This window comes from Ornithorhynchus anatinus, chromosome 13 (assembly GCF_004115215.2).
Source record: "Ornithorhynchus anatinus isolate Pmale09 chromosome 13, mOrnAna1.pri.v4, whole genome shotgun sequence".
Lineage (NCBI taxonomy): Eukaryota > Metazoa > Chordata > Mammalia > Monotremata > Ornithorhynchidae > Ornithorhynchus > Ornithorhynchus anatinus.
The window spans coordinates 20042278-20055461 of record NC_041740.1 but is presented as its reverse complement, the minus strand read 5'-3'; the positions used below and the strand labels follow the sequence as shown (position 1 = coordinate 20055461).

The following is a 13184-nucleotide window of genomic DNA, read 5'->3' as shown; positions in this document are numbered from 1 at the left end:
GAGGGTCAGGGTCCTTTGAGGGCAGCACGATCGTAGCATCTCTCCTTGCTCGCTCCCCCAGGCCCCAAGAGGACGCGATAGTTTATCTGGCGGGGCCAGTAGATAGAGAGAGAAGCCGCCATCACCAGATGTGGACCCTGCCCGACCCCCGCCATCCTGCGGAATTCAGTCAGTAGCTCCCGTTATCACGGAGGCGTCCTGAAATAGAAAGCGGCGGGTGCGGTGGCTCCGTCATTGGAACCAGCCCCTGGAGACCCAATCCCCGCTTGGCTTAAAAGCCTTCTCGGACCTGACGACGAGCCCACCCAAGCCTTAAACCCGAGTCAAGGATGAGTTCGCCGGGAAGCTTCAGGTTAATTTTGCATCGGCCGAGAGACCTGAGGAGTAGGAGTGTCATCAGAGGAGTTTGGTCAGCAGCTTGTTGCGGAAAGTAATTTAATAAATACTCCATTAGGTGGGAAATGATGAACTCTGTCAGTCGTTAGACTTTTCCAGGAAAGCTTAATCTGGGGGACGGAATCGGTTTATGACAAAAGAAGCTCTGATCTTTGAGCAGAATTTGGGCTAGTCTGTCCATCCTATTAGAGCGGGAGGTCCTCCTGAGTGGAGAACATTTCTTGTGCTTCTGTTGTTCTTTCCCAAGTACCTACAACAGCACTCAACAACCATCGTGACTATTACTAATAACTGACAGGCACTAAGTGCTTACTATATGCCCAGCGCTGTTCTCGGCTTAGCTGTTCTCAGACACGGTCCCTGTCCTGCATGGGCTCAGAGATGAAGGGAGAGGAGGAACAGGTATTGTACCCCCCATTTTACCTGAGGCACAGACAAGTTAGGGGACTTACCCAAGGTCAAATGGCAGGTAAGTGGTGGCTACAGCAATAGAACCCAGGTCTTTTGACTCTCATGTAATGGTATGGTGGGTTAATTGGAGAGGGCTTGTTGGTAAGGAATCAATAAATATCATTGATTGGTGAAAGGGGATATTGAATACGGGCAAGGCTGTGTGTGGTCTGTCGGATTTGGGGAGGGACAGTTTTGAGCCGAGGGGGAAGGAGTGGGGAGGGGGGAGGCCGAGGAGAAGTTTGAAGACTGGCTTGGGATGATATTATTATTAATAATAATAATAATGATGCTATTTGTTAAGTGATTACTATGTGTGTGAAGCACTTTTCTAAGCATGGGGGTAGATACAAGATAATGAGGTTGTCCCACGTGGGGCTCACAGTCTTCATCCCCATTTCACAGATGAGGTAATTGAGGTACAGAGAAGTTAAGTGACTTGCCCAAGGTCACACAGCAGACCTGTGGCAGAGTCAGGATTAGAACCTATGTCCCCTGACTCCCAAGCCCGTGTTCTTTCCACTATGCCACGCTGCTTCTCTAAACAGACACATTCCCTGCCATCTTCAGCTATGCAGAACACCTGATTGTTCAATGAAAAAAGAGAAGTTTATCCCGTGTCAAGTCAGGACAGTGAAATGAACCACCGAGATGAAAAGAAAGAATAAAATTCTTTTAAGGAATCAAAGGAGCAGAGAGAAATCAATCTTTCCACATTTAGGAGCTATTGACATTCCTCACTAATTTGCAGCTGGTTTCAGCATTCTGACTCCAAATTCCTTCTTAGGTTCATGCTGAAAAAACCAAAACAAAGAGGGGAAAAAAGACCTTTCATGTTTATCAGGACTGTCTGTTTAGTCTATTAACCTTGAAAACTCCAAGTCAACAGATAGCCAGCTTGTTTTATGAAGGAAAAAAACCTACCCTGGGAGTTAATACACAGTTATTTATAGAGCAAGCACCCCATCTGCGTAGGAGGTGATCCGAAAGAAACATCCTTCTTCCAGTCTTTCAGTCCTTAGAAAGTCAGTGTGGCCTAGTGGAAAGGGCTCGGGCCTGGGAGTCAGAGGAACCGGGTTCTAATCCTGGCTCCATCACTTGCCAGCTGTGTGACCGGAGTCGACTCACTTGCCTTCTCTAGGCCTCAGTTTCCTCATCTGTAAAATGGGGTAGGGGGGATCGATGCCTGGCCTTCCTCCCATTTGAACCGTGAGTCACATGTAGGACAAGGACTGTGTCCGATTTGTTTATCTTATATCTAACAAACACCATCATCATTTTTATTGTCATCATTATTATTATCATTATTATATGTTAACAGAGAAGGAAGACTTTAATTCAGGAGATTGATGTGCCAAGTTTGAGTTGAAAGTGATTAAGAAACAACATGGCCTAGTGAAAAGAGCAGGCTTGGGTGTCAGAGGTCACGGGTTCTAATCCCGGCTCCGCCACTTGCCAGCTGTGTGACTTTGGGCAAGTCACTTAACTTCTCTGTGCCTCAGTTACCTCATCTGTGAAATGGGGATTAAGTCTGTGAGCCCCACCTGGGACAACCTGATTACGCTCAGTCTACCCCAACGTTGTATCTACCCACACCGGAATTAAACCCTGCCCAAAGTCACAGAGCTGATAAGTGGCGGAGCCAGGATCAGAACCCACGACGTGACCCAGGGCCGGGGCTCGGGGCAAAGAGTGGCGCTGCTTCGACGTGGCACGTGGGCAGTTCCGCCGGACACCTCGTCTATGCCGACCGCGAGCTCACTGTGGATAACGAATGTGTCTACCAACTCCATTTATTTATTAATTTGGTCGTATTTGTTGAGCGCCTTCTGTGTGTGGAGCACTGTGCTAAGCGCTTGGGAGATTACGATACGACAAGAAGCGGACATATTCCCTGCCCACAAGGAGCTTACAGGCCACTTCCGAGCCCTTTGTCCAAGGCTCTTCCCATACGAAGAGCTTCATAAATAGCATGGATTGATTGGTACTCTCCCAACCACTTAGTACAGTGCTCTACCTCGCCCTCCCTCTAGCCCGGAAGCTCATTGCGAGCAGGGAACGTATCTCCCAGCTCTGTTCTATCGTACTCTCCCGAGTGCCTAGTCCAGTGCCCCGCCCCCAGCAAACGCCCCATAAATGCCATTAATTGATGGGGAGGTAGTCTCTCAACCGCTTCATTCAGTGGTCTACCTCCCTCTACACTGTAAACTTGTCACAGGCAGGGAACGTTTAGAGCACCCAACCGGCGCCCCGTAAATACCACCGACAGATTGATCGTCCGTAACGCGTAGATTGCCCACAAGGGAATAAACGAGGAACTGGCCGTCCCCGTGCTCCCCGAGTCCGTCAAACACTCCACCGAGGCCTCTCCTTTTCAGCGCCCCTGGGCAGCCAATGGGCCCCTGGGCTCCAAACACGTGGCTGGCTCCGGTTACAGGACGCCGAATCAAAGTCCCACCCACCCGAGCCTCGGCTCCGACGCTAGCCAGACCCCTGTCCCCACTCCGGACGAGCGGCCAAGGCGAGCCCGGCTGACCTCCTGCCCTGCCGGCCCGTCCGGGCGTCCGGGAGGGCCTGTGGAGTTCCCTCGGCGTGGGGAGGGAGGCTGGCCCGGTGCTCCCCGGTCTCGGCGGGGGGAGAGGAGGATCGGCCACAGTCCAGTCCTCCCTCTCCCCGAAAGGACGGCGCCGTGGACATGTCGGACCGCTAGCCCCGAGGGGGGATGTACCTCTACGGCACCGAGGACACGGACGGGGTAAGACGCCGGGTCGTGGGGCTCGGGAGGACCCCGGGGGAGCGGGCCTCTCGCATGTTGAGGGGCGTCTCGGGACATCTGAAGAGCGCTCAAGTCCGATTCCGAGTCAGACCGCTTTCGAAAGTTCATCGAGGGGGTTTGTCGATCTGGACGCTTCTCTGCTAAAACAAACAGGCTGGCTACGGGACTGCCCCTCACGCTGAAACAATTAGGAACAGAGCTAACACACATGTCAGCTTGCAGTGTTTACGGGGAACGTAGTAGCCCCCGAGATTATGGCGGAGCTCAAAATGTGGGCTCGGAGGTTCGCGGGTACCCTACACTTTTTTGTTTTGCTCTTTTCCTCTTTTTGGAGAAACGCTCAAGAGGTTCCCGGGCCTCGCCGTTTCTGTGGAAACGACAGGGGAGAAGCCTGGCAAACTTCCACGTGGCCCCTTTCGGGAAACGAAATCTCGTCGCCCTAGAGGGAAAAAATAGCCAGGAGCGTTAGTTAACTCGGGGACGTTCGGGTTTGGACAAGAATTTCTCTCTGTCGGCCCCCAGGCTAGCAGCCTGAAAAGCGGTCAGTCGAAAGGTGAAGGTTTGGTTTGAAGATTGCGAAGCGCCTCCAGGCAGCTGAGTGTTGGCGCTCAAACCTGTGTGGCCCAAAACTCTGGAATTCTTCAACCCAAAGCCTGTAGGATGAGGAACGACTTAGAACAAAATCCTAAACAGACCGTTTCAAGGGTTACAGGAATCTCGATGGGCAGAGTCTGGCTTGAGAGCCGAGTGCTTCCCGGGAAATTAAATCGCCTCGTTTTCCATAGATGGCTTGGAGAGAGCCGGAGGAGCTGGGACAGTGGAGTAATCTGGTTCCGATCGAAGGAACAGTTTTTACGATCGAATGTCGTGTGCGCCGACTAACTCGTGGCAAACTGCCCGCGATTGTCTCTAGAGGACTTAAAATACTCCTCGCCGAGTCGCCGATAGGAGGGCCGGATGAATCGATGACCAATGGAATGGTTGTCGTTCCGGAAGGTCGGAGACGTCTGGGAGAGGTATCCGGCCTTAGTGGTGTTCTCTAGTATCCCTACAGTTCGGCGCGGATTTGGATTTCCGGCAGGAGGACGCCACTCTGAAATTAGTCCTCTTCTAGGCGTTGGGACGGAGGGCAGGGGACTGGGATACCAAACCTCCAGCCTTTGAGGCCTGGGAGTCAGAAGGACCTGGGTTCTCATCCCAGCTCCGCCTCTCGTCTGCTGAGAGACCTTGGGCAAGTCGCTTCACCGCTCTGTGCCCCCGTTCCCTTGTCTGTAAAATGGGGGATTAATACTGTGAGCCCCATGAAGGACAGGGACTGCATCCAACCCGATATGCTTGTATCCACCCCAGCGCTTAGTACAGTGCCTGGCAAATAGTAAGCGCTTAACAGATGATATTTTTATCATTATTATCATTAACCGACTGTCATCAGTCAGGCCGTATGTTTATAATAATAAATCTTAGCCTAGACCAGAGAGTTGCCGGAAAGCCTTGAAATGTTGCCATGACCCTTGACCTCGGCCATCCGATTCTAGGCCAGCTGAGCACAAGGATATAGGAGTTAAAGGTGCTGCAAAGTTCAGACTTCGGGGACTTACTACTATCGTCTTTCTTCATTCCGGGCTGATGCCGGTGGCCAATTGAAAATCCCTATCCTTTTTTTTTTTTCCTTAATGGTATCTGTTAAGTGCTTCCTATATTCCAGGCACTGTGCTAAGCCCTGGGGTGAATACAGACTAAGCAGGTTGGACACAGTCCCTGTCCAACTTGAGGCTCACGGGCTTCATCCCCGTTTTAGAGGTGAGAGAACCGAAGCCCAGAGAAGTGAAGCGACTCAACCAGAGTTGCGAGGTAGGCAAGCGGCAGAGCCAGGATGAGAAGGCAGGACCTTCTGACTCCCAGGCCTGTGCTGTATCCATTAGGGAGCACTGCTTTTAATGTGGCTTATCCTTCAGGTGACCTCCAGCCGCGGCCCAGAAGGGGCAAGGATGGTGTCCCCAGCTCCGTGGGTGGATCACGTCGACCCCCCGCCCTTTCCTATCATCCTCCCCGAGGTCTCCTGGGTGAGGTCTCTCCGGTGGACCCCATTGTGATCCCCCTCCCCCCAGCCCCATGGTCACCACATCCCACTCTCAGACAAATCCACAGCTGGATGTTCCAGCAGATATTCCCACACAGGAGAAAGGGGACTCCCAAGGGTCAGCTGAAGCCCACCCGGGAAACAAAACCAGGGAGCCTCTTCACCCAGAGACCCGGCTCTGGGTCCCCCGGTCAAAACAAATTTCAGGCTGCCTTCTGGGGTCTGTGGGGCTCCCCCGCCCCTTCCTTCCACCCCTGTGTCAGCCGGAGGCTCTTGGGAGCCCTCCTCAGGGGGCAAAGGTATCAAATCCCCATTTTACACATGAGGAAACGGGCCCAGGAAAGCCAAGTGACTCGCCCAAGGTCACCCAGCGGGCAAATAGTGGAGCTGGGATTAGAACCCGGGTCCCCAGACTCCCAGACCTTTCTGCCATGTCGTGCTGTATCTGAGCAACCTTCTACTTTAAAAAGTGAAATTCTCTGCCCTGCGGCAAGAGATCATGCACAAAGAGGTGATTGTTTCTGGCAATAATTCATAGCAGGTTTGCTTTTTTTTTTCCCTTTTTTTTAGAGGAGCCTCAAGCAGACCTGGCCTCCTCCAGTGAATGCCTGCATCCTACTAAACAGACCTTCTTTGAGCTTGTCCATTTTGTGCGGTTTTTTTTTTATGGTATTTGTTAAGCACTTCCTTTGTGCCAGGCACTGTACTAAGCGCTGGGGTAGATACAAGTTAATCAGGTTGGACACAGTCCCTGTCCCACGTCCCTGTCCCCCATGGGGCTCGCTGTCTTCACATCAGCTCACAGGACAGCAGGAAATCTCCAAGTGACTTCACATTCCTGAATTGGAGTCACTGCGCATGCTTTGGGAAGTCGCTGTTTTGACTCATTCTGGATATTTAGCTTGTGTGGGCAGGGAACGTGGCTACCAACTCTCTTGGCTTGTCCTCTCCTGAGCGCTTAGTACAGTGCTCTGCACGTGGTAATCGCTCAATAAATACGACCGATTGATTTAGGTGACCAAAAATCTGCTTACCTCAGGCAGGTCAGAGATGGGCCTAAGAGGGCAGGATCAGAGAGAGAAGGCGGGAGGAACCTGGGTTCTAATCCCGGTTTCTCCACTTATCTGTTGTGTGACCTTGGGCAAGTCACTTCACTTCTCAGAGCCTCGGTTCCCTCACCTGGAAAATGGGGATTAAGACTGTGAGTCCCATGTGGGACAGGGACTCTTGTCCAACTTGATTAACTTTTATCTACCTCAGCACTTAGAACAGTGCCTGGCACATAGTAAGCACTTAACAAGTACCATAAAAAAATAAGAAGGGAAGAGAGGAGGTGGTTTGGAGAAAGGGGGAAAGAAGGAGAGCGGGGAGCAAAAGAGAGAGCAAGGTGAGGGGAAGCAATCAAGAGCTTTTGCTACCAGCTCTGTTATATTGGACTCTCCCAAGTGCTTAGTACAGTGCTCTGCACATGGCGCCCAAAAATATGACTGACTGATTGTTTTAAGTAGGCTACTATCAGAAACTCCTTATCATCAGCTTTAAAGCATTCAATCAGCTCACCCCTTCCTACCTCACTTCACTGCTCTCCTACTTCAGCCCAGCCCTAGTTTCAGGCTGTAGCGCTTCTGTCGCGCCAGCTTACTTACTGTGCCTGACCTTGTCTGTCTTGCCGCCAACCCCTTTCCCACTTCCTCCCCCTTCAAATACACCAGATCACCACTCTCCCCACCCTCGAAGCACTGTTAAGGTCACATCTCCTCCAGAAGGTCTTCCCCGATTAAGCTCTCTCTTCCCTGACTCATCCTCCCTTGTGCATCATATGCCCTTGGATCTGTGACCTTTGGGCATTTGATATTCGCCCAAACCTCAACCCCACAGCTCTTATGTATATCTTTTTAAAGCACGTAATATAAAGTATTTCTTTAAAGTCTCTCTCCCTGTCTAGACTGTAAGCCTGTTGTGGACAGGGAACATGTCTGTCAGCTCTGTCGTATTGTCCTCTCCCAAGTGCTTAGTACATTCAGTTGTATTTATTGAGCGCTTACTATGTGCAAGGCACTGTACTAGGCACCTGGGAGAGTACAATATAACAACAAACAGACATATTCCTGCCCCCAGCGAGCTAACAGTGCCCAGCAAATAGTAAGCACTCAATAAATACCATTGGTGTTGCTATTAATACCTGCCTTTCTCTTTGCTTCACAGGGTTGTTGGAAAGGCTGAAATGAACTAATGAATGGCAGGGTGCTTTGCCAATAAAAGCACTATAGAAAACCTAATTATCAGTTAACCAGAGAATACAATCAAAGTGAAAAGCCCAGACCTTCCCATCAGAAATCCTTCTTTGAGCGGGGTGGATTTATTTGTGAGTTTCTCCTGTGAGGCAGGGCATGGAGAATTTACCTCAGTCTCTCTCCCTCATATCCTCAAGCCGCTGGGGGCCATAATCCATCCACGTTTGTACCGAAACACAGGCCACAGCCCATCAATGGCACTTTTTTATTTTATTTTATTTATGGTATTTAAGTGCTTACTATGTGCCAGGCACTGTACTAAGCACTGGGGTCAATACAACACAATCAGGCTGGACACAGTCCCCGTCCCACGTGGGGCTCACATTCTTCATCCTCATTTTCCAAATGAGGGAATTGGGGCGCAGAGTAGTGAAGCGACTTGCTCGAGGTCTCGCAGCTGATAAGGGCTTGGGAATCAGGGGTCGTGAGTTCTAATCCTGACTCTGCCACTTATCAGCTGTGTGACTTTGGGCAAGTTACTTAACTTCTCTGTGCCTCAGTTACCTCATCTGTAAAGTGGGGATTATGACTGTGAGCCCCATGTGGAACACCCTGATTACCTTGTATCTACCCCAGCACATAGAACAGTGCTTGACACATAGTAAGTGCTTAACAGATACCATTATTATTATTATTATGTCGCAGAGCCAGGATCAGAACCCATGACTTGCTGACTCCCAGGCCTGGGCTCTGTTCACTAGACCATGCTGCTCTTTCTATGAGCTGCTTTATTGAGTGCTTACTATGTGTAGAGTACTATACAGAGCTTTTGGGAGAGTACAGTTCAAAAGAATTAGCAGACACGTTCCCTGCCCGATAAAGCCGTGAGCTGGAACACTCTTCCTTTTCTCTGAGGCTTCAGTCATCACCGGGGATTAGACTGTTTTCAGGCCCACCCCCACCGGCAATCCCTCCTCAGAAAGCTCCATATTCCCGATGATTTCCGCAGAAAACATACTTCACTCTGCCAGTGGAAGAACAGCCTGAAGTTCATTTGCTAGAGCACAGCTATATAAGGACGTCGTTTCTGCTGCGGTCAGATGAGATAACACATTTTGTTCCAGGACGATAATCACGTTCTCCTCCGAGGGATTGAATGTATGTTTTTTGGCCTGTGGGTTTGAGAAGTCACAAGTAGATCCTCCATAGAGCATCCCCTCTGCCCCCCGCTTAAAGTAAGAAAAACGATTAATAATGTGACCCCTAACTGGGGAAGCTTTAGGTTCTTTATATTTGGTCTGGTGGAATCTGCTCTTTGTTGTGTGTGTAAGAGGGCCTGAAGCAATGGAAAGAATAGAAATTCAGCCTTAATGAGAAATATGTACAGTCAAGTCGGGTGAACTTTGTGCATTTCTAAGGCTGCGTTGAGCTGGGATTATAATAATAACAATAATTATGGTATTAAGCGCTTATTATGTGCCAAGCACTGTTCTTCTAAGCACTGGGGTAGATACAAGGTAATCAGGTTGTCCCACATGGGGCTCACAGTCTTCATCCCATTTGCAGATGAGGTAACTGAGACACAGAGAAGTTAAGTGACTTGCCCAAGGACACACAGCTGATAAGTGGAGGAGCTGGGTTTAGAACCCAGGACCTCTGACTCCCAAGCCCGTACTCTTTCCACTAAGTCACGCTGCTTTTGAAGGAAAGCCGAGGGACTCTGCCTTCAGGGGTTTTAGGTGAATGGTAAGCTCTGTTTGACTCTCTGAAAATTTGTCCTCAGACGGACTCGAAAGGGAAAGTTGGGCGTGTTGGCAAGAAGGGTGGAGATTGGGGGCATGACCCCGGCAGAGGTCGTCGATAGTGATATGGCGATGGAATTCTTTTTTGGAAACAGCCAGAAAAGTCATCCCGGGGTAGGATGAGACAGAGCGGAGGGGTTTTAGCGCAGGTAGATGTTGGAGCCTTTCAGAGAGAAGCATGGGAACTGCCACTTTTTGGCTGGGTGATCTTGGGCAAGTCACTTCACTTCTTTGAGCCTCAGTTACCTCATCTGTAAAATGAGGATAATAATCATGACATTTGTTAAGCACTTACTATGTGCCAGGCACTGTACTAAGTGCTGGGGTGGATACAAGCAAATCGGGTTGGACACAGTCCCTTGTCCCAAGTGGGGCTCAAGGTTTCAGTGCCCATTTTCCAGATGAGGTAACTGAGGCCCAGAGAAGTGAAACGACTTGCCCAACTGCAGACAAGTGGCGGAGCCAGGATTAGGACCCATGACCTTCTGGGTCCCAGGCCCGGGCTCTATCCACCATGCCATGCTTCACTATGTCTTTACAACACTTCTTCTGTTCTCTCATCTTGCGAGTGTTCTCTTTCCGCTCACTGTATCGCAGATGCTTCGAATTCTGCTTTTGTCCATCCTATGTGTTCTGCCTCATAAAACGGTATAATGGGAATGGACACTGTGCCAGTGAGCTGACAACATCCGGGAACCTGATTTGATTTGGAATATGTCTCGTACGCATGGATGGATTCACCGTTTTACTGCCTTCGGCCATTAAGCTTGTTATAACAATGAGATACACCCAGTTCTCCTTTAACGTGAGGGTGGTGTGCTTGCCAAACTTTGCCCTGTCGTAATCACCCGTTCTGCCACAGATGAGGTCATTGAGGCCCGGGCAAGTGAGGCGACTTGCCCGGGGTCGCATGGCTGACGAGTGGTGGAGCCAGGATTAGATTCCAGATGGAGCCGGGATTAGATTCCAGATAAGGGGAGAGGCTTCTGGGGGCTTTGTCTCGTCTCCCAGGACCCCCGGTGGACTCCCCACCCCATCCCTGTCCGGCCCCAGAGTCCCAGAAAGCCAGAGCTGAGGACTGTGGAAACAAGCACCCACCTCCGCACCCCTACCCCCAGTGGCTTCCTGGGAGACAGAAGGTCATGAGTTCTAATCCCAGCTCTGCCACTTGTCTGCTATATGATCTTGGGCAAGTTACTTCACTTCTCTGGGCCTCAGTTCACTCATCAGGAAAATAAGGGTGAAGACTGTGAACAACCTAATTTGTTTGGATCCACCCCAGCGCTTAGTACAGTGCCTCGCACATAGTAAGCACCGAACAAATGCCATAATTATTATTATGATTGTTATATCTTTTTGCTCCCCCAGGAAGGGAAATGGGAGGGGAAATCAGGTCTCGGGTGCCTAAAGCTGTCCACAACCTGTCTGGAGCCAAGTTGGCTAATCAAGAATTTCAGAGAGAGCGTTCATCCCAGGAGACCTCAGGGAATGAAGCACTGATTAGAGGACCTAGAGAATGAACCACCTGTGAATATAGGATATTCCCTCCATCCTGAGCCCAGAATAAACACCGGGAAGTGGGCATGCCTTCCTAGGGATTTGGGGGCTCCTGATTAGGTAATTTATATTAACGTCTGCCTCCCTTTCTAGACCGCAAGATCACTGTGGGCAGGGAATATGTCTGTTTATAGTTGTATTATACTCTCCCAAGGGCTTACTACAGTGGTCTACACCCAGTAAGTGCTCAATAAATATGATTGAATGAATGAATGAATCACAGAAGTCCTTTTGCTGAATGGAGCAGAAATGACATTAGTAACGATTACGGTAATAATAATGATAATTGTGTACTGTAAAACTCGTGATGGGCAGGGAATGTGTCTTCTTATTCCTTTGCATTGTGCTCTCCCAAGTGCTTAGTCCAGTGCTTTTCCTTCAGTAAGTGCTCAATAAATTCAATTGAAGGAATGAATGAAAAGTATTTACGGTTTATCGAGCTCTGTTGTAAACGCTGGGGAAAATACAAGATGATCAGGTCAGACACAGTCCCTGTCCCACCCAGGGCTCACTCTCTAACTAGGAGGGAGAACAGGAATTGATTGAATTCCAATTTACAGATAAGGAAACTGAGGCACAGAGCAGTGAAGCGATTTGCCCAAGGTCCCACAGCAAGCTCATGGCGAAGTGGGGATTAGAGCCCAGGTCCTCTGGCTCCCAGGCCTAGGCTCCATCCAATAGGTCACTCCACTTGTCTTGTAAATGAGAGAGGCTCCGCTCTGAACTTGGCAGGCTTTCCTGTCATCAATTATGGGGCCTAAGAGGAGAAAGATTCTGGGCCTCCGTTAACACATCTGGAAAATGGGGATTAAGACTGTGAGCCCCACGTGGGACAGGGCCTGTGTCCAACCTGATGATCTTATAACTACCCCAGTGTCTGGCACATAGTAAGCACTGAACAAATACTCAACAAAATCTCAAAAAAAGACATGAGCTTCCTGGGGACGTTGAGAGAAACAGGCAGAGGGAAGCAGAGACAGCAGTAGACCCAAGCACAGCTTCCCGTCATGTTCTCAGACGCAGACCCAAATAAAGTCAGGGGCACATCCTGACACAGACACACAAACACTTGTAGGGGCATGTACACAAATATCTAACCGCCCTTTGTTTTCTCTCTCTCTCTCCCCGCTAGACTCGGAGCCCCATGAGAGTCAGGGATTGTCCCCAACCTGCTTGTACTATACCTACCCGAGTGCTTAGCACACAGTAAGTCGTGCCCAGAAATAGCCTAATACTGTTATTATTTTGAAAATAGTACTACTAATAATGATGGTCTTTGTTAAGTACTTACTATGTGTCAAGCACTTTCCTAAGCGCTGAGGTAGATAGAAGCTAATCAGGTGGGACGTAGTCCATGGCCCATACGGAGCTCACAGTCTTAATTTAATCCCCATTTCCAGGTGAGGTTACTGAGGCTCAGAGAAGGGAAGTGACTTGCTCAGGGTCACCCAGCAGACACATGGCAGAGCTGGGTTTAGATCCAGATCCTTCTGACTCCCAGGTCTGGGTCTATACCCTAGGCCAAGATGCTTCCCAGCAAATGAAAATAATAATAGAAATGGTATTTGTTAAGCGCTTGCTATGTGCCAGGCACTGTAAAATATTTCAGTCAGTATTCATGTCCGTGAGTTAGTGAAAATCCCATTGCCTGTGATTCACCCGCCTCCCCCGCTCCTCCACAATACAAATTTGGATACAGCCTCATCAAGACAAACACACACTCTCAGATACAGGCACAAATGTGCATTCAGCTGGACACTTACTCTTTAAAACACTCCATCACATTCACCGATACCCTTTCAGATATACACTCACACCTACTCAGTCACACAGACACTTAATTCAGGTGGTGTTCCCACATTTGAAATGGCAGGACTTGTTCCCTTTAA

The 13184-nt window shown here is 49.7% G+C and overlaps 1 protein-coding gene across 1 annotated transcript in view; it reads left to right on the top strand.

Annotated features, from left to right (window-relative positions):
• The first annotated feature begins 3336 nt into the window (after positions 1 to 3336).
• The window catches only part of CACNB2 (calcium voltage-gated channel auxiliary subunit beta 2), a 66892-nt gene continuing 57044 nt past the window's right edge, over positions 3337 to 13184 (top strand). The window contains exon 1 of the mRNA XM_029078059.2: positions 3337 to 3601. Within this exon, the coding sequence (XP_028933892.1) occupies positions 3569 to 3601 (33 nt within the window). The 5' untranslated portion in view covers positions 3337 to 3568. The remainder of the gene's footprint in view (positions 3602 to 13184) is intronic.